General features: G+C 35.9%; 5 protein-coding genes across 6 annotated transcripts; 2 read left to right on the top strand and 3 right to left on the bottom strand.

The window, feature by feature from the left end:
• Nucleotides 1-409: 409 nt before the first annotated feature.
• On the bottom strand, nt 410-2,141 carry LOC108810031 (protein TRIGALACTOSYLDIACYLGLYCEROL 1, chloroplastic). 2 transcript variants are annotated; one of them, XM_018582195.2, is made up of 3 exons: nt 1,998-2,141; nt 1,574-1,664; nt 410-1,490 (listed from the first exon to the last, which is right to left on the bottom strand). In XM_018582195.2, the coding sequence occupies exons 2-3, from the start codon at nt 1,618-1,620 to the stop codon at nt 494-496; spliced, it is 1,044 nt and encodes a 347-aa protein (XP_018437697.1). In that variant the 5' UTR covers nt 1,621-1,664; nt 1,998-2,141; the 3' UTR covers nt 410-493. The 2 variants fall into 2 exon arrangements, with proteins under 2 accessions (XP_018437697.1, XP_018437764.1); XM_018582262.2 differs by having other exon boundaries at nt 1,981-2,042.
• A 5,873-nt stretch (nt 2,142-8,014) lies between these two features.
• LOC108855388 (protein SHI RELATED SEQUENCE 7) lies at nt 8,015-9,937 on the top strand. The gene is made up of 3 exons (XM_018629198.2): nt 8,015-8,350; nt 8,462-9,124; nt 9,343-9,937. The coding sequence occupies exons 2-3, from the start codon at nt 8,467-8,469 to the stop codon at nt 9,726-9,728; spliced, it is 1,044 nt and encodes a 347-aa protein (XP_018484700.1). The 5' UTR covers nt 8,015-8,350; nt 8,462-8,466; the 3' UTR covers nt 9,729-9,937.
• Nucleotides 9,938-11,592: 1,655 nt separating this feature from the next.
• On the top strand, nt 11,593-13,144 carry LOC108844540 (uncharacterized). The gene is made up of 6 exons (XM_018617809.2): nt 11,593-11,897; nt 12,030-12,141; nt 12,239-12,366; nt 12,459-12,509; nt 12,613-12,753; nt 12,865-13,144. The coding sequence occupies exons 1-6, from the start codon at nt 11,604-11,606 to the stop codon at nt 12,955-12,957; spliced, it is 819 nt and encodes a 272-aa protein (XP_018473311.1). The 5' UTR covers nt 11,593-11,603; the 3' UTR covers nt 12,958-13,144.
• LOC108858091 (purine permease 14) lies at nt 13,104-14,675 on the bottom strand. Its single transcript, XM_018632073.2, has 2 exons — nt 14,517-14,675; nt 13,104-14,404 (listed from the first exon to the last, which is right to left on the bottom strand). Exons 1-2 carry the CDS (start codon nt 14,554-14,556, stop codon nt 13,326-13,328), a joined length of 1,119 nt encoding a protein of 372 aa, XP_018487575.2. The 5' UTR covers nt 14,557-14,675; the 3' UTR covers nt 13,104-13,325.
• Nucleotides 14,676-17,706: 3,031 nt separating this feature from the next.
• Nucleotides 17,707-19,114, bottom strand: LOC108840365 (purine permease 14). Its single transcript, XM_018613230.2, has 2 exons — nt 18,962-19,114; nt 17,707-18,891 (listed from the first exon to the last, which is right to left on the bottom strand). The coding sequence occupies exons 1-2, from the start codon at nt 18,999-19,001 to the stop codon at nt 17,747-17,749; spliced, it is 1,185 nt and encodes a 394-aa protein (XP_018468732.2). The 5' UTR covers nt 19,002-19,114; the 3' UTR covers nt 17,707-17,746.
• Nucleotides 19,115-19,985: the final 871 nt, after the last annotated feature.

Raw genomic sequence — 19,985 nt, 5'->3', positions numbered from 1 at the left:
GGAGGACAAGGTGCATGGGTTCTCGAACGGCCTTTGAATCAGTTGCTCACTGAGCTCAGCGGTGGTCAAAAACGAGATGGTGTAATTGTGATTAGCACAACGAATAGACTAGAGGTGCTGACCCTCCATGCGGTTTAAAGACCATGACCAGGCTTGGGATACATCTCTATATGCCTCTTCCTAACCCTTCTCAACGAGCTTCGCTTCAGACAACTCTAGAGTGTTCCTTTAAGCTCAGGTGTTGAGTTGGATGCTATAGGTAGAACGGAGCGTTGTGAGAATCTTATTGGATGTGATCTTAGAGCTCTGGTTGAAACAGCTGGTGTGGATGGTGAGACATGTTTGAAGCATATGATGAAGATGGATCATTTTGGTGAAAACATTCTAGATAATATAATACATACCCATCTTTTGGATTGAACTGATTTACTGAACCGATCTAAACCACAAATATTCAAACTGGATCAAGAAGCCAGAAAAAAATAAGAGTATGTCACACACAGTTCTTTAAAGAATCTCCAGCACCTTGAAAGAAGAAGGAAGAAAGAACAAAATCCGCAATAAAGATTCCGACAAGAGACATAACAACAGCAGAAGTTGTAGATTCTCCGACACCTTTAGCACCTCCCGTCGTAGTCACTCCCCAAGAACAGCTAATCACCGATATAATAGCTCCAAACACCTGAGACTTAATCATAGCACTCACAATGTCCCACGGCCTAAGCGCTCGATGAGCCGAGTCCATGATTATGTTAATGCTAATCCCATAAACCGCATCAGAGAGCAGAGCACTCGAAGCCATCCCGACGGTGAAACACATGAGCGTCAGAAACGGCAGAGCCAAACACGAAGCGATGACTCTCGGCGTGATCAGATAATCGATCGGGTCCGCTCCCAAGACACGGAGCGTATCCGTCTGCTCAGAGACTTGCATCGTCCCCAGCTCGGCTGCGAAAGCGCTTCCCATACGTCCAGCGACAACAATCGATGTGATGACCGGACTCAGCTCTCTAGAGAAGGCCAAAGCCAAGACGCCACCGATGGATCTGTTGAGGCCTAGTCTAGTAAACTCTCTAACGAACTGGATGGTGAAAGCCATGCCGACAAACGTGGAAGTCAGAAGACAGACTCCTAGAGACTTGGGTCCGGTTCTCTCCAGCTGCTGGAGAGTGTTTCTCCAGTGGATCTTGCCTTTCAGTATCCGGAGAACGACCTGTCCCGCTATGATGGGGACCGATAAGCCTCTCCATATGTATTTAGAAGGTGACCATTTACTAAATGGAAGCTCAGCTTCCGGCGGCGCGGTGTTTTCAGGGGAGGTTACTTCTTCAAACATAGACATGGATGGGTGCGAGTCATTAGCATTCAAGTTCACATATAATCTTCTTCCCCGTACAAAGTTCGAAACCCCAAAAGGCTGTTTTTTAACAGTAAAACAGACTTTTGGGGGTTTAATAGCGATGGAAGAAGCATCACACCTTGGAAGAGTTCTGCAAGTATCCAATATAACAACTTGGAATCAATCTGAACAGTGAAGCAAAGGGGAAACCTTATTATTAAAAAAAAAAAATACCTATGAGGGAAAGTCAAAGACTGATGGATACAACAAGTCTGCATCATTGTTGTCTTCTTCTTTAGGAGCTCACTGATTCAGTTCCAGCTAGCTAAAGCGTGACACCAAACGTGATTAGCAATATGACATAGAAAACACAATCGATTTTAAATCGCAGCAATTGGAAAAACCGAATATCCAAAATCAGACGCTAACGAGTCCATAACTAAGTTCCGGATCATGAACAATCAATCAATCAATCGATCAATCTCTAAGGCATTCAATTTCGAAATTCAATCTAATACTCTGAGATCAACGAATCTAGGTGAAATTTCTACAATGGAAGGGAAACCAATTAGGTTTATCAGTTCTTCTTACTTTTGAGATCAACGCAAACCTTGATAAGAGCAACTACTACTGAATAGTACCTTGAAAAAGAACTTACGTTTAGAATAGTGACGAGGCTAAGAAGGTCGAAGAAGATGGATTCATCGAGAGAAAGAGAGAGAGTAAACACATAGCTAACAAACAACCAACAGTTGCAAAGAGTATGCAGCAAAAAAAAAAAAAAAAAGTGGCAAAACACTAATTGGGCTGTAAAGCCCAACAATTTTTACAATTAAAAAAGCGTGGGCCTTCTACATCTTCCCCGCCCCGTTTTTTTAAACACAGTATAAATGTCAATTTTATATTTTCTAAGCGTATATGCAAAGATAATACGAGTATAACCGATAATTCAAGGTGATATCAGATTGGTTTGTGGAAAGAGAAATGGTGGTGGTCATGTGACAGAGAGTGTTTGTAACCTTTGTGGAGACAACAACGTTATCTTTTTGTTCAGCCGGTCCGTTCTTTAAGGGCACTCTCTCTATAATATACGCCTCTCTACGTTTTTATGTATACACATTTACCCTACTCTACACTACAGACCAAAACAATTACTTCTCCTACAAAAAATTGAGTGCTTAATTTGGGTTAATAAATAGAAGAAAAAATAAAAGAAGGGTGCACACTTTTATACGTTATGCGTATATTATATATATATATATATATATATATATGTTATGAATTATATATAGGGATAAATCATATGTGATGTGGTGCATGTGCATGGGATGGGAAGATAGGTCCCGCCGGCTGAAGAAGGCCCATAAAGCTAGTAGAAGAGGAGAGGACCACGTGGCCGGGGGGCTAGCTAGTTCTACAAGTGGAGTGGATACTAAGAAGTAGGAATGAGTTGAATCTCGTGATATCCCACTGTTTCTACTATTGGCAATGCAGTGTTGCTTTCATCTAGGGTTTCAGAACTAGCCCCCCCTTCCTTCCTTTTTTCTCACTTTACTTCGCTCACCTGTCCTCCTAGAACACCACTTATGTTCCCTTGGCTTCTATTTTTATATTATCTATTGTGTAATATCGTATAAGCTAGTTAAGCAATTACATTTTCCTTGATATATATATATATTTCCAATTTATAATGGTTTTTATCCTTTTTCACAATTCGTGTATTTGATTATCTAGCCAATGATTCCTAGAGAGAGTCTTCTCCCCAACATTTAGTATTGGATTGGATATTTATATTTGATAGAATCAATACTCAATTACTCACAATAAATGGATAATATGTTAAAGTTTAGCTAACCGTGTTCGTAAAAAGAAAACTTAACTATATATCTCTTCTTTCGTACTAATATGATATTTAACATGTTCTTCATATAATATGTATACTAAGATTCAAAAAAAAACTATCCTCTTCGTATACATATATATTTTGGTATTAACATAATATATACGAATAAAGTTTCCATATCTTAACTTTAGCAAGAAGCTTTGAGTCACTTCCTTACTTTATTCAGCAAGACAAAAAGCCATTCGTGGCGGAAAGAGCATAATTATCACTTAGCTTTAAGCTAAAAAACTGACGGTCACAGAGATTTTGATCAGTCTTATGTTAATTTCAAAAAATCTACATTTATTTATTTATTTTCTTGTTACAGTTTGGACTTTTATCATGTATATATCTCTCCTTCTTGTTGTTGTGATAATTTATAATGAGATTAGAGAAGGTATATTTCTTTTTGTCAATATGGCTCCACTCAATATTAAGATGTTATATTTGGCTCGAAAGGTTCTAGCTATGTTGAATCCTAAACTAAATTTTAAATCACGTCTGTCGTCGCTGTATATATTACGTAGTGGCCGATAAGAAAAGTGGATCTATCAAAACCCAAGATACAATTTGGACTAGTTATATATAGAAACAAACTACACTCGTTTCCATATTTTTAGGAAGAAAAATTTCAATGTTGACTAAGGGTTTTGGTGAGTATATACAAACCTTATCATTTCTCAATGATAATTGATAATTTAGATGTGTACATTCATATTCATTTAATAAATATATTTTAGCATTTAGAAAGCTAATGTAGTTCCTGGGAAGGATATTGCCTTGTAACTGTACAAACGGGGACAAATACAAGAAACAATTCTCGCTGAAAAACCATTTTGGATACTTGTGCGAGATGAAATGCCGGTATGTAATTAGACTAGATGGTTTGGTTTACTCGTACTATCCCGTAATATGCTTTTCTGGTACAGAATTCAATGTAGAATAACAACATGAGATATGATGAACAAATGGAATTTGAATACGTTATGTATCTTGTGTCAAACCCTAATGAAAGACCATTTGCAAACTATATCAATGTCATATGTATCCCTTCTGCACAAAATTTATTATCATGTCAAAGAAAAACTATGATCATATAAAATCAATTTTATCACTAGAGCAATCCCTTTTTATATCTCATATTTTTAACATCATAGCCATTCACAACAGAGTTTTTAGCTTGCAAACATCCTAACTCCTAAGTTAGCAAACTTTCTCAATGTTATAAAAAATTATTAACAATGCCAAAGTAACATGTGTTCATCATCAATGCTAGCCAACTAACCCAAACAAAACGCATGTATATACTAGCTAGCAAGGATAATGATTGACTTCAAGTTTAAACTTTCAAGAGCGAGAGACAGAGAGATGAAGCCAAAGGTAAGCGCAAGGCTCGAGAAAGAAAGACAAAGACATAATAATTGGGATTTCACTTCGTCTATAAATTTCCCCAAACAAGTCATGCATTCATCACTCTCTACTTGCCTTTATATATGTGTGTGTACAGTGGCAAAGCCAATGAAGTAGCTGGGGTCAGCTGACCCCTGTCAATTTAAAAATTTAGGTTAATATAGGCACACATTGTAATATACTGACAATTTTTACATTTTAATGGTTTGGTCCTTTTACTAGTTGTGGAACTTCCAATACTATATGTATTTTGATTTCAATAGATTTCGTTTCTAGCTCTGCCCTGTGTGTATGTTGACAAACCATGGTAAGTTCATGTGATTATGTTCCAACAATCATTTACAGTTGAGCCACTAAACATCTCGTATATGCATATCATTAGCAATGATTTTTCAACGCACGCAATATAATATACTATAGATTATCACCGGAAAAATACATACCTTTCTACCATTAAGAAGAAGAAATGTGAAAGTTATCGGTTGGTCTCTCGTTTAGTACAAAACGAGATGTTTAAACACATCTTTACCGGTGGTTTATCACCATGAAATTCTTATCCCAAATATTAATATACATTATAATTTAATTATGAATAAAACTCAATCCAAAATATCAAATCTATAATTTTGAGATATCAAACCCGACAATTATAACATACAGTATATATTTTATCATATTTTGAAAATCTTTAGTTAGATACTTTTTAATGAGGTTGTTCTAATAGCACTAAAATGATGATCCCTATGATCAAGAAAACCACCGGGAACTTTCATCATTAATCCTTTGAACAATACAGTATATATTATAATCTCATTGCCTACGGTTAGGAATGGCCATTCAATATGGTATTCGTTTCGACTCGGTCAAAAAAAATCGGATATCATAGTTTTATGAATCAAATACTAAAATTTAATATTCGTCAAATAAGGAGTAAATCACAAATAATCTTTTTTAAAAATGGATATCTAATCCAATCAGTAATGTGCATATACATATACATGTATATATAAATTATATATAATTTTATATTTTTATATAAATTATTAGTTATTTTATCCACTAAATTAATTATTTGGTCATTAAGTTTTATAAGTATGCACTTTTTAAGTAACTTTAATGAAATATTATAATTTCTATTTAAATTTTTCTTTTTCTTTTAATATTTTTGAAAAAAAATATTTTTTATTGGACCGACAGATCAAATCGGATATCCAGTAAAATATACTGATTTTTCGAATATCTGTAACACCGATTATCCGGAATATTACAGATCAAATCGAATAAAAAAATCTGATTATTCGTACGGGATGGATCGGATCACATATATCTTTAAAATTCGAGATCTTTACTCCGTGCCCCAGCCTTACCTACGGTTCTAATTTACAAGACAAGATATTCCTAAAATTCTTGATGGTATATAAACAGAACAAAAAAACTTGTGTATGCTAATTTGAAACAACAACAAAAACTTAAGGCTGAGAACGAAAGCCAAACAAAAAGAAGGCGGGGAACTTCTATACAAACTAAATAACACATTATTTTATTTCATGAGTCGAGAGAAAATAAAAAGAGTATCTAGTGGAACTAAAACTAAATGACATGCAGTCTTAAATTAACATTAACTGCGCCGCTAAATCACGCGGTTCCACGTGATCAGACTACCCGGATTGGATTAGCTTGTTTAGTCTCACTCTCACGCCGATCAACAGATGTATGTTTAACATTTTCTCCAGTAGTTTATAGACTATTATGATATGGCCAGGGTTAATTATACGAACCAATAAACTCACGGATTTAACTATGATGAATTACAATCATATCAATCGTACGTCTTTAATATTTTAAAACGTCTGAACCATTTCATGGAGTATTTTGGTTGGAGAACGTAGTGGATCCTATCCATCCGTTCCTTCCTAATTATTACCCGTGATCTAGAACTTAGACTATAGGGTTTGCTGTCAAGCACACCCACTAAACAAATTGCCCATTTATATAAATATTTTGTTTAACCGCATATTCACAACGCTCGTTAGTTTCAATTATGAATACATATACTCTTATTATAGTGATTGTGGTTACATTATATTCTGATAAGCTTATGAACGGTATTAATAAACTCCGCGATATATATCACATTTTGCTGGACTTCGGAAGAATCCCGATTTGAAGGTTAAGTTAATTCTGTTAAATATCCTAATGGTATACAAACTAAAGGACAAAAATGTGAAAATAATAGTGTTAGTAACGTACCGAAATGATCGAAGATATTTGAAATCTATAAATTTACGATTAAGTAACCTTTTAATATTTCAGCCAAATAGTACCTTTGCGGCGTCCTATCTCAGTTAAGCAATTTAATCTGTTAATTATTGAAATAAAACCGCACGAGGCAGCGTTTGAATAGAATAATTATTCTATCACATCAGTTAAATTGCTTCAAAGACCGTCTAATCGCTCTCTGATCAAGCGGCAACTTTTTGTTTTTCCGACAGATGGTTTGTACTACTTTGTAAAAGCAGTGAATAAGAATTATGTAAACTTTGAGTTATTAACCAAAGAAATATCACGTTTATGTATTATTTTCTTTAATTTTCGGCATAATCCATTTTTTCTGAAAATTGAAATCCAGAGCAATTTAAATTTCATATTTGGATGTAGAAGTCTTAAATCTTTGATCACCAGACCAAGGTGATTCCACTCATTTTATGTATTATATCAATAATAATATATGATTAAACAAAAATTAGTTTTTAAAATTACGTGTATTTTATTTAGTGCTCCTATCGATCGAGATCATTACTAGAAAATGCATTAAATATTAATTAAAATCTGCAAATCTGGATTTTGAGAGATTTGTTTATGCTTCTATTTCAGAGGATTCCGATTCAACAACAAAACAAAAAGTTATCTGAAAACATTGGAAACAAGGGGGTAAAAGAAAGGGAAGTGCGAATACGAAAAACGAATTGTTAGACACGTGGCGCTCTGTTCACTGTCGGAAGAAATAAATCAACCGCGCAGAGAACTGTGTGAGCTGTTTTTTGGTTGTTAATTGGTTTGTTCTGCTGTTAAAAATATGTTATTGTACTTTGTTGTTCTAAATAAAATTGCAGAAACATTTGGATTTGGATAATTATTAAGACTACAGAGACAGAGAAAAAAGAGCAAAAGAGTAACTAGGATCCCAATATATAATCGAATGATTACTCCAGAAGAAATTACTTAAAAAATAGCGCCTAGTAGTAGTAATAGTTCCAGAAAACAAAACAAAACAAAACATATTTAGGCTATAGTTTAGTTTGTCCATAATATACACATATATATGTATATATTATATTTATTTATTTATTAATATTGTGCAATATTTATTGTGATAGGGATTCACTGAAACTGGAGTACAACTGTAGAGAAAGTGCCCCATTGAAGAAAATCTCATAGTACTTTCTATCTCTTAACTCTTCTCCTTCTCTCTCTCCACTGAGAAAACAGCAGTTACTCGAGTTCTTGATGAGAGAGACACAGAGAGATAAATAATACAAATGTCTTAAATGATTTGAAGAGAAGCAATAAACCCTTGGCGGCGTTTGCAGCAGTTTCTTAAATTTCCTACCATCATTACTCTCTCATCCGCTCCAAGTTCCACTGATCCTTTCAAACACCTAACATATCTTCAAGTCTAGAAATTAATGAGGTAGGGAGCAAAAGAAAAAAAGAAGAAGGTAAACTCGAATCCCCCAAAATAATTTATTTCGCAAACCCCTAACATTAGTCTCATAAATATTCTCTCTTTCTCTCTCTTTACTGTGGTGTGTGTTTGTGATTGGAAGTAGAAGAAATGGCTGGATTGTTCTATCTAGGAGGTAGAGATAACAACAAACAAGATCATCATCATCAAGACAAGGACCATAATGAAGACAGGAGCAACAATTATCTTCATCTATATAAAGACGAGATCTCCAACAACAACAAGGGTTTTGAGATCTGGCCACCCCAATATTTTCAGCAACAACAAGAACAACAAAACCACCTGGCTCATCCTACAAATTTCTACTCTTTTGGTATGGTTCCAGGTGGTAGCAGCCATAACAATAACCGGAGTAGTAATCGGAGCTTGTACTTCAACGTCGTCCCCGACCACGAGCCGGTGAGATCGTCCACGGGAAGGTTTACGGTAACTAGGCACGGAAGCATGAATTGCCAAGACTGTGGGAATCAAGCCAAGAAAGATTGTCCTCATATGAGATGCCGTACTTGTTGTAAGAGCCGAGGGTTTGATTGCCAAACCCACGTGAAGAGTACGTGGGTCCCGGCTGCTAAACGCCGTGAGAGACAGGCTCAGTTAGCTGGTTTGCCAACTAAGCGGAGCAGAGATGCTAGCTCTGGCTGTGGTGATGATGATGATGATAGAGAGGGCGATGAAAATGGAGGTCAAGGCGGTGGTGGTGGTGGATCAGCTCTTGCTTGTATCCGTGTAGTTAATGCTAGCTCTTCAGGTATTATGATTTTTTAATTAGCCTAATTTATCGGTCTTTAGTGTGGAACATTTACTTTTTTTGATCTTTCAGAAGATCTGATTTTGATTGTTTTGTCAAATATCCTTTGAGTGTGAGAATGAATTTCTTTGCAAGAATTTGGTTTTATTCGATTATATGAACTTTATATTAAAATATGTGTAATATTTGGATTTATAGTAATTTTTTTTTGAATTTAGGGTTTGAAAGTAGTCACTTACCACCGGAGGTAAGTTTACCCGCGGTTTTCCGGTGTATGAGAGTCAGCTCAATCGAGGATGAAGACGAAGAGTATGCATATCAAACGGCTGTGAGCATCGGAGGACACGTGTTCAAAGGCATTCTCTACGACCAAGGTCCGTCAGATGATCACCGTTACAGCTCAAGCCCTGCCGCCGCAGCAGTAGAAACCTCTCAACACCATCTTAACCTCTTGGCCTCAGCCTCTTCAGTCGCCACTACAACCGCCGTGACCGCGAGTAATATTATTAACGCATCAATTGACCATTCTTCGGTTTACACTGCGGCACCGATCAACTCTTTTATCACCCCCGCTACATCCTTCTTTGCATCTCCTAGGTCTTAATTAAGGTTGAAATGTTATATCTTTAAAACGTTTGTGATTACTCTTATAATTATCAGAGGACTACGAGTACGAAAATTATTATTTCGAGGGTTTTGTTGTTGTCGGACAATATGGTAACTTTCGTACCTAGCTAGGGTTTGTGAGAGTACTGATTAACATGCACACTGTACGTTTTCTAGAGATAACAAGAGATTATTAATATATTTTTTCTTCGCTGAAAGGAATATTATTACAATTAAGTTTGTCAGAGTTACAAGTCTGATCTTCTGCTTGTTCTTTTTAATGTTTAATCTTCCCAATGAGATCAACATAACTCTCTCTTTTATCAACCACTTTAAATTTTTTATATCGTCTTTTTTTTGGGTGGTAAGTTAGATCTTTTGTGTAGAATAGGGTTGGGTTTGATAGTGAATTAGCTTTCTGTCTGGTGTTGAACTCGAAGCTGCTTTTTCCCAGTTTATCCGTTTGCTTGCCGGATCTAAACAGGACTTAACTAGGTTTCGTGTTCAATTGAGCAAACAATTTCAAATCTATTTATATGAACGTCACTTTTATGCTGCCCAATCTAATTTCCACAGAGTGAAACAGTAGAAACCATCATCAGTTCACAAACTCATTAATTTGGACATTTTACATATATGCAATATTAATATTTTCTAGAAAAATAAAGAAAAACAAATCCGAGGGTGAATTAAGTTATGTATCCAGTCGTATCAAGCTTTTATTGTTTTTATTATAAATATCGAAAGTTTAACTAGATTTTTTTTTTCCTAAAACAAGCTTGAAATTCAGTGCATAAAACAAATTAGATCAGGTTCCTCATCGTCTAAATTTTTTTTTTCTGTTGGCTGCTTCCCTTATCTTTGATCGACAATAGCTACAAGTTGACGTTCCCACATGGAGATGAATCTTTTGATCGACAGTATGCAGTTACGTACAGTTTGTCGCTCTAATTTGGAGATGGTGACTTATTGTGGAAGATCCGAGTTCACAGTTAACTAGTGTGAAGAAAAACATCAAAACCATTTATGAGGTCTGAGAACATTAAAATACATGTGAAGTACTAGTTGTTTTGGATGAATGTAAATGGAGTTTCATATCTACTATAGCTACTAGTCTACTTCTCTCTACATAACTTGCATTGACGTAACTATCGACTTGGCTGTTGATTAACCGATCATTTTTATATATACGCACATATGATATATTATTAATTTCTAGTTAGTAGATTGGTCGAATTAGCAACCCTCCCCATGTGAATATATAGGCTTAATATACAAGGGTTTCTTTTTTGTTTTAGAAGTGTATATTTGAATTAGTACCATTAAAAGGTTTGTGAAAGGAACATTTGCTTTTAATCATTAGAGAAAATGTGGAGGATAATTACTATGTTGGAAAATGGAATAAAAGAAATGAAAGGGGTCAAGAAACATAGTAAAAGTCAATGGTCAAGGTAAAAAGACCATACGATTCATAAAACATAGGGTTTTTGTTGTTTTATGCATCTCCTAGACAACATCTGCATACCTAATTCGACTAGGGCTGATATGACATTTTATTCATCAAAACCCTCTTTTCATAAAGAAAATAAACAGTTCCTCTTTACATATCAAACAACGACCGTTTGAAAAAGAGTGATCCTTTAGATTCAATGATTTTCTTCTCTCTCTTGTTTCGTGTTTGAATAATCATTAAACAAAAATAAAGGGCCCCCGCACTCTGCACTATAAGCAAAGTAGCAGACCATAGAAGACTTATTGGGCCTTGTGTAACCTATAAAGGTTCTTACTCCTCTTAATTGGGCTTTGTATAAACACTATAAAGGTACTCTCACTCACCTCTCTCTTCCCGCTTTCGCAGAACAAGAAAGAAACAATGGGGATATCGGAAACGCAGAAGAAGACGAAGATCCAGAGAAAGAAAATGCATGAAGACGAGACGATTATTGCAGAGGAAATAGAACGACTGATGGAACTAGCGGTGGAAGAAGAATATCAAGAATTAGAAACGGAGAAAGCCGACGAGATGGTTTTGCTGATGAAGTGTCCACCAAGGGTCGACAAGGCGTGGCGCCAACTTTCTTCGTCTTCTTCGTTTTCTCAGGAACTTGGTCTCGTGGCCAAGTATAGTGAGTCCTTCAATCTCCTCGGTCCCGATTTGTCGCCTGAGGTAAATCCGATAACACATCCCTCGTTCTGTTTTTAGGTCAGACGAACTTGGGAATCACGTCTTCCTCATTCTTGATCTTCTTGATGCATGATTTAGTAGTAGTTCATACAAAGATCTCTTATTCTGTTTTAGTTGAGAATGGAGATGGCTAGTGCTGAGCTACAGAACATTTCGAAGCTCTATTCTGTAAACAAATCCAAAGACTTTGTTGGTCCAGTGCGTATCTTCTCCGAATCAAATCAAGGTCTGGTCTTTTTGCTTTTGGTTTTGAATATTCATATATACACTTTAAATGAACTTTCATCACTTGAATACACTTGATGACACCTCTTCGTATTTAGGTAAACTTGAGGTGGAAGGAACGGTGACGCATAAACTCGATATGAGACCTCATGATTGCATTGAAGAATACGGAAAGCTTTTACGTGTGAGGAACATGAAACCGGTGGCTGAAAATAGACATATTCAGGTTCTTTGTTGTAACTCCATCTAAGTTCAAGTACTTAAAGATGTAGTCTTGGTCTTACCATAAGAAAAATGCTAACCTCTTTCTTTGAAAAGGTTCTTGATGGTTGCCGGGGAGAACACTTGACGCCCACGCCTGCATTGGTGGTGATGCTTTGTTTCTCTTCTCTTGGTTCTGCTCACACTCTAATTAATGTTTTGTACTTCTTTGACTGATATGTTTTTTGTCCTCCCTCCCTCCATGTAACAGGTGACAGAGAAGCTTAATAAGCGAAGGGAAAAGAGGACAAGAAGCGATCGTAGTGAGGTGGAAGCGAAAGTGTTCCAACTATTTGAAAGAGAACCGAGATGGACACTGAGACAGCTTGCTCAAAAAACCAACCAACCAGAGGTATGCATGCTCTATCTTCTTAAGACTTGTATCCATAAACAGCAGAAGAAATCAGCTTTACATGTTATCTAATCTTGCTGGAAACTCTGTTTGCTTTTTTTTTTCTTCCAGATATTCTTGAAAGAGATACTCAAAGAGCTTTGTGTGTATTCAAGGAGTGGTCGTGCTTACGAGCTTAAACCAGAATACAAGAAATGTGTTTGAGAAGGGCGGGCACACACAACAGGATGCTCAGTAAAGACTAAAAAGGCATCATCAGAAAATCAGAAGAAAAAAAGGTTGTAAAAATTGGATCCTTTTTTTTTAACACTAGAAAAAAAAGTGGAACTTTTCTTTTTGAACAGGTAAAAGATTGGAACTTTTGAACTCTAATGTGAAAAGGTATCTTTCATGAGGTTGTTTTCTGTAACACAAGTATACAGATACAGAACTTACAATGTAGCTACAACGGACAGAGTATAAATTTTAGAAATAAAAAAAACAGAGAAACAAATACAGTTTGAATTTTACCAAATAAAATCGAGAAAATTAAAAAAGTAACCTCCTGAAGATCACCACCACGTCAGTAGTTACTAGTTACAGTTACGATTCTCTTTGTGAAGTCTATAGAAATAAGCGGCGGTACTCAAGGAGGCTGTGATCAAGGTGACACCTTTGAAGACATCAAACTCATCGTCCACGTAACCAAAGAATATCACAACGAGCACCGACACGACCGACCACGTGATGACACTGATCACGTTAGCCAACACGCTCGACACGGAGAAGACGAGTCCCACGATCCCGACCCAGTAAACCTGCCACGCAACGGCTTGACCCACCATAGCCATCGCGCACGCACCTCTCCCTTTCGAGAACCCGTTCATCTCCCTCTTCAAATCCTCTTGCTCGCCCTCGATGAGAAGACCTGCGGCTGAGCTTACGGTAGCCACTAGGGAGGAGATGATTAGGACCTTGCAAACGGAAGCGAAGCTTGGTTCTGTGCGTTTGGATACGTTTTGGATGACACAGAGGAAGAGAGAGAAGTATACGCTGGAGATTAGAGCAGCCAGCGAGCCTCTTCGGTAATCCACCTCTGCTTCGTCGGGGGGTTCGCCGGCGAAGGAGGAAGAGAAGGTGAGAGCTCCGGTGACGATCGCCAAGACGAGAGAGGTGATGATCCATCGGTTGAGTTTGAGTTTGTTGATGAAGGCGGCGAAGATGAGAGTGAAGAAGAGCTGCGTCGTGTAGATCAGCGTGAAAACCCTAACGGGGAGTTCGAGCTTTGCCTTGGCGGAGAATCTTCCTTGATTGGACCAGAGGATTCCGATCAGACCGGAGAAACATATTATGTACTTGGTTGAGGTTCGGTCGGGAGTGGTTTGAGATTGTTGTGGGTTGTGTTTCTTGGCGGTGAAGATATAGAGAGGGAGAAGGAGAGGGAATCCAACGGTTTGGAGGAGAGATTGAGTCCAAACGCCGTCGTTTTGACGTTTTTCGGTGTGGTCGATTTGGTCGTTGTAGTAGTTTTCGAGGATTTTAGCAATGGGTTGACCTGTGATGACGCATATAATGAAGAGGATGATGGTTGGCCAATGGTTGAGTTTCCGGTTCGGGTTTCCTAGTGTGATCGAATCTTGCTTGTTGTTGACTGGTATATGCACAAATCTTTCTGCAAAATCCAAGAACAATTAACAAGAGTCGAGGATCGAATAGATCAAGAATCGAGGTGATTCACAGAGAGTAGTTGATATTAAGACTATAACTGGCTATATAATATTTACCTTGTGGCTTGGTTTGAAGTGGTTGATGATTCTTGGCCATGGTTTCAGATATCTATGACAGATCTTGGAACTGATCCCAGAGATTGGCTTCAATATTCAGAGATTGGATAATTCTTGGGAAAATGTAATGTGTGGTGTTTATTCTATACAGTGATAGGTCGACCTAGGCAGTGCCATTAGCAGGGTACTAGTCAATAAAGTCGGGGTGGGGGGTGGGGGATATCAATGCGATTTAGCCTTAGGGTTGTTTTTGGTCCCGCTCAATCATATCAACTTCATGAGAGGATAGATTATTTTTCTTTCTTTCAAAAAATTGTAGTAATTCATGAGGAATAGTTCAATCGAAGTCACTCATCTATATCTTTTTAATCTTTACATGAAGAATTGTCACTCAACTTCTTTAAGTAAAGAATAAAATATGAAACATTTTACCACATGTTTTATAGATATTAAATACATAAACATACTGTAACATTTTTTTATCTATTTTTGTTACTCTATCTCACTAATAAAGTAAATGAGGATGTTTGCTGCTGGAGTGCTGGTCCATATAGACATATTTCTTGGGCGGTCCACACTTCTTTTTTTGTCAAGTTGCTAAACAGACCATTCACCATCAACGTCATCTAGTAACCGTTGTTCACAAATTGCCTTTGTGACATTGTCGTTTATTAATTACCACTCATCACCATTACCGCTATTCACCAGAGTTAAAAATTAAAATGATTTCAACGTAGAGGTAAGGTTTATGGGATACTTGAAACATTTCATTGTAGAACTTACAATTAAAATTAGATAAATATACATTTTGTAACAACATACTATCACTTACACACAAATAAAGAATAAAAATATACAGTTGAAAAGAAAAAACAATAAAATACACGATTACTTTTTAAAAAAACATAAAATATATCTATACTATTAAAAGGGAAGCATTCCCAAAAAAACTACTTTAAAAAAGTTGTTGGACCTATTCAATAGAAACTATGTATAATTTGTACTTACCTTAACAAAAATTATCAGTATTATCAAAAGAGACCAACCCAAAAGATATCACCGATATCTTTGCATCTAAAATAGCCTTTTCCACATCTTAATATTTTGAATGCATTCGTCAAGTAAGGAAAAAGTCAAAACAAATTAAAAATATGCGATGCACATATTTTCGACCTTATATGAATAACCAAACATAAAAGAAAATCAAAATGCTACTGGTCGTGATTAAATTAGTGGGTATGTTATTCATTTTTTTTTAAGAATCAATGTATGAACTTACAAAATATGTTGAGGGGTATTATGTATATTTCCAATACAAAACAAATCCCTATACTATAAACCATATATTTTGTACTTATTTGACTTTCACTATTTTCATGTATTTTAAAAGGTATTATCAGTTTTTTCCGCGTTTTACTAGAACAAGTCAAATAATTTATTTAGTTTGTGTATTATTAAAGAATATGTGAAATTTAATTATTTTTCTAAAAGTGTTGTTAATCAGGTTTTTATGGGTTTTACCGGAGGGCAGCCGGTGTCGGTTCACATTTTAATTATAGTTTTATTTTTCTTTTATCCGATTTTTACTTAATAGGTTTTCATTAAATCTATACTATTAAAAGGGAAGCATTCCCAAAAAATCTACTTTAAAAAAGTTGTTGGACCTATTCAATAGAAACTATGTATGATTTGTACTTACCTTAACAAAAATTATCAGTATTATCAAAAGAGACAAACCCAAAAGATATCACCGATATCTTTGCATCTAAAATAGCCTATTCCACATCTTAATATTTTGAATGCATTCGTCAAGTAAGGAAAAAGTCAAAACAAATTAAAAATATGCGATGCACATATTTTCGACCTTATATGAATAACCAAACATAAAAGAAAATCAAAATGCTACTGGTCGTGATTAAATTAGTGGGTATGTTATTCATTTTTTTTTTAAGAATCAATGTATGAACTTACAAAATATGTTGAGGGGTATTATGTATATTTCCAATACAAAACAAATCCCTATACTATAAACCATATATTTTGTACTTATTTGACTTTCACTATTTTCATGTATTTTAAAAGGTATTATCAGTTTTTTCCGCGTTTTACTAGAACAAGTCAAATAATTTATTTAGTTTGTGTATTATTAAAGAATATGTGAAATTTAATTATTTTTCTAAAAGTGTTGTTAATCAGGTTTTTATGGGTTTTACCGGAGGGCAGCCGGTGTCGGTTCACATTTTAATTATGGTTTTATTTTTCTTTTATCCGATTTTTACTTAATAGGTTTTCATTAAATTTGAATTTTTTTTGATACATATAAATTGGTAAAATCTCTAATACAATGCCAAATAAAAACATAAGTAAGCCCATATTATATACGTTATAGGTTTAACCACGAATCTGGATCGGATATAAAAATACTCGATAAATCTTAATTTGTTTGTAAATCACATATGCACCCTCAATAATAGGAGTTAAATAATTTGTTAAAAACAAAATGCTTTTTTCCCACCATTTAAATGTAGATGCACTATCAGCCCCCAACATCTGGTTTCGGTTTGTGTATTTTGTTTTTAGTGTTTGGTTCTAAAATATAAGAACTGTTTATGTATTTACAAAATATGGTTTGGTTCCGGTTGGGTTATTTATGTGTTGGTTCGGTTCGGTTTGGGAACCGGCAATATCCAAGAAAAGTTAGGTCCAATTCTTTCTACTTCGATTCTGGTTTTCAGGTAATTTCATATTTGATTTTGGTTTTTAGATATTTTCAGATTTATAGATAACAAATATTGGGTAATTTGGGGTTTTCTGTTTAAACATCGGATCATTTGGTTTGTTCGAATAATTCAAAATTTTGGGTAATTTGGTTTATAAATAGTAGTTTTAGTATATTTGGTTATTTAGAAATTAAATATAATTATTTTTAGGTATTTAATTGTTTTGAAAAATTCAAGTACGTGTTTGGTTTCAGTTTTCTGGGTCCTAAGATAGGATATGATCGGTGATTTATGAAATTAATTTCAATTTTGATTTCGTGTATTTCAGTTTGATATGATTCGATTGACGGTTCCATATAAATATGCCTAGACCTATACACTATTTTATACATAAATTTATTTAAAATAGTTTATTTAATTTTAAAAAGAAACTCACGCTTTTAAGCGCGGATCAAAATCTAGTGATTACTTAATTTACAAACAAATCAAGGAAAAATTAAAAAAAAAAACTTAATACGCACTACGACGATTCTCTTTGTGAAGCCCAAAGAAATAAGCGGCGACGCTTAACGCGGCAGGAATCAAAGCGCAACCTTTGAGAGTATAGAACTCATCATCGCCTTCCCTCGTGAAGTTCTTGAAGTTAAAGAAGATGACAACAAGCAACGACACGAGCGGCCACGTAACGACGTTGATCACATTCGACAACACGCTCGAGACAGAGAAGACGAGCCCCACGATCCCGACCCAGTACAGCTGCCACGAAACGGCTTGTCCCACCATAACCATCACGTACGCGCCTTTCCCCTTCGGGAAACCGTTCATCTCTCTCTCCAGACCGTGCTGTTCCCCGGCGATGAGAAGACCCACCGCGGAGATGAGCGTGGCGACTAGAGAGGAGAAGACTATGACTTCGAAAACGGACGCGAAGCTCGGTTTTCTAGTGGTTGGTTCCGTGCGTTTGAAGATGTAGCTGTCGAAGACGTTTTGGATGTTGCAGAGGAGGAGAGAGAAGCAGACGGCGGCGAACAGAGCAGCCCATGCGCCTCTTACGTGAAAGTCCTCCCTACGGTCTGGCTCGCCGCCGAACGTGGATGTGAAGTTGGCGGCTCCGGCGCCGATGGCCAGAACCAAGGAGATTACGACCCATCTGTTGAACTTGATCTTGTTGATGAAACGTGCGAAGATGGGAGTGAAGAAGAGCTGCGCTAAGGAGATGAGGACGAAGAAAAAAAATGGTATGTCGAGCTTTCCCATGGCGGAGAGTCTCCCTTGAGCCGACATGAGGATTCCGATGCAGATGTAGATTACTGCTAAGGATTTGTAGTGGAACTGGTCGGAGGTTATGGGAGGGTTGTTGTTGTTGTTGTGTTTCTTGGTGGTGAGGAGGATGATGAAAGGGAGGAGGAGGAGAGGGAATCCTACGGTTTGGAGGAGAGCTTGAGTCCAAACGCCGTCGCTTTGGCCGTGTTTGTTGTACACGCTTCGGTTGATTTGTTCGTAGTATAAGTTTTCGAGGAGTATGGCTATGGATTGGCCTATGATGACGAAAATGGTTGAGAGGAGAATGGTCGGCCAGTGGTTTGGTTTCCGGTTTGGGTTTGTGAGCGTGGTTGAATCACGCTCGATGCTGACGGGAATCTGCACAGAATGTTCTGTAAAAGAGAGAAATTAGAATCAAATTGTTTGTAGAAGAGAATGACATTAGTAGATTAGTATTATTACCTTCTGGCTTTGTCTGAAAGATTGGTTGATGCTGAGCCATGGTTTGGAACTGATTGTCGGAGATACGATATGTGTGTTTGTGTGTTTGTGATATTTTTTGACTGGATGATGATGGAAGAAGAAAGTGATTTTTATATATACACGGAAGATAAGTCTTCTTGGCGGCGTAATAGTCAATCACGTGAACTCTTGTCTACGCGTGCTTGTTTAGATATTTTCTGCGTTGCTTCAAACATCAGCATTCAGTTACTAGTCCACGACAAACCGGCAGGACAGAGGACAAGGAGAAGGCCACACGGATATGATTTGCCCAAGTTAAACCCAATTATATTTGCATACTTAATGGTAACTTATAACTTAATAATATCACTGCGATAAGTTAAACTCATATCATATGAATGAAATAATCTATTACTTCCTCTATTCCTAAAAAATGATTGTTCTGAAAATAAAAATTGTTTTTAAAAGATGATTGTTTTATATTTTCTATGAAAAAATTGTAAATTTTAAGAAAATTAATTGGTTTTATTGGATTATTCTATTATTGGCTAAAAATTGTTGAAAATTAAAAATTACAAAAAATAATAAATTTATTATAGTGATTTAATATGTTTTCTTAATGTGTGAAAACAATAAAAAGACTATCTTTTAAAAAAGAGAGAGAGAGTATATTAAAAGAGAAGAGAAGTAAATGATTTTTAAGTAAATGAACTATTACTAGAAAATAAATTTTCATTTAAATCTAACTAACATTTTGGTATCATTAAAATATCACATCTTATATACTCAACATATCTAACAACTTCACCTATAAAACTGTTTTATAACAGAGAAACTATACAATTTATTGTATTTGAAAAAATATATAAATAATTAAATAAAAACATAAAAATAAAAATAAAAATTCGCACGGTTGTGCAGAGCCAGATCTAGTTAGTCATTAATCCCACACAAAGGTTATGTTTTACACTGCCATAATGCCATTACTTGTACGCAGTAACTACTTTGCCAATTTAGAACACAG

The sequence above is a fragment of the Raphanus sativus genome, chromosome 1 (genome assembly GCF_000801105.2).
Source record: "Raphanus sativus cultivar WK10039 chromosome 1, ASM80110v3, whole genome shotgun sequence".
In the NCBI taxonomy this organism is placed as follows: Eukaryota; Viridiplantae; Streptophyta; class Magnoliopsida; order Brassicales; family Brassicaceae; genus Raphanus; species Raphanus sativus.
This window is presented reverse-complemented; position numbering and strand designations above follow the sequence as displayed.

Excerpts from the sequence above, each read along its gene's own strand:
- LOC108810031 (XM_018582195.2), bottom strand. The coding sequence starts at position 1,620 with ATGATGCAGACTTGTTGTATCCATCAGTCTTTGACTTTCCCTCATAG. Across the intron at positions 1,491-1,573 it reads TCTTTGACTTTCCCTCATAG|AACTCTTCCAAGGTGTGATG; the intron begins GTATTTTTTTTT and ends GGATACTTGCAG.
- LOC108855388 (XM_018629198.2), top strand. The coding sequence starts at position 8,467 with ATGGCTGGATTGTTCTATCTAGGAGGTAGAGATAACAACAAACAAGAT. Across the intron at positions 9,125-9,342 it reads AGTTAATGCTAGCTCTTCAG|GGTTTGAAAGTAGTCACTTA; the intron begins GTATTATGATTT and ends TTTTGAATTTAG.
- LOC108844540 (XM_018617809.2), top strand. The coding sequence starts at position 11,604 with ATGGGGATATCGGAAACGCAGAAGAAGACGAAGATCCAGAGAAAGAAA. Across the intron at positions 12,142-12,238 it reads CTTCTCCGAATCAAATCAAG|GTAAACTTGAGGTGGAAGGA; the intron begins GTCTGGTCTTTT and ends CTTCGTATTTAG. Across the intron at positions 12,367-12,458 it reads CTGAAAATAGACATATTCAG|GTTCTTGATGGTTGCCGGGG; the intron begins GTTCTTTGTTGT and ends TTCTTTGAAAAG.
- LOC108858091 (XM_018632073.2), bottom strand. The coding sequence starts at position 14,556 with ATGGCCAAGAATCATCAACCACTTCAAACCAAGCCACAAG. Across the intron at positions 14,405-14,516 it reads ACTTCAAACCAAGCCACAAG|AAAGATTTGTGCATATACCA; the intron begins GTAAATATTATA and ends TGGATTTTGCAG.
- LOC108840365 (XM_018613230.2), bottom strand. The coding sequence starts at position 19,001 with ATGGCTCAGCATCAACCAATCTTTCAGACAAAGCCAGAAG. Across the intron at positions 18,892-18,961 it reads CTTTCAGACAAAGCCAGAAG|AACATTCTGTGCAGATTCCC; the intron begins GTAATAATACTA and ends TCTCTTTTACAG.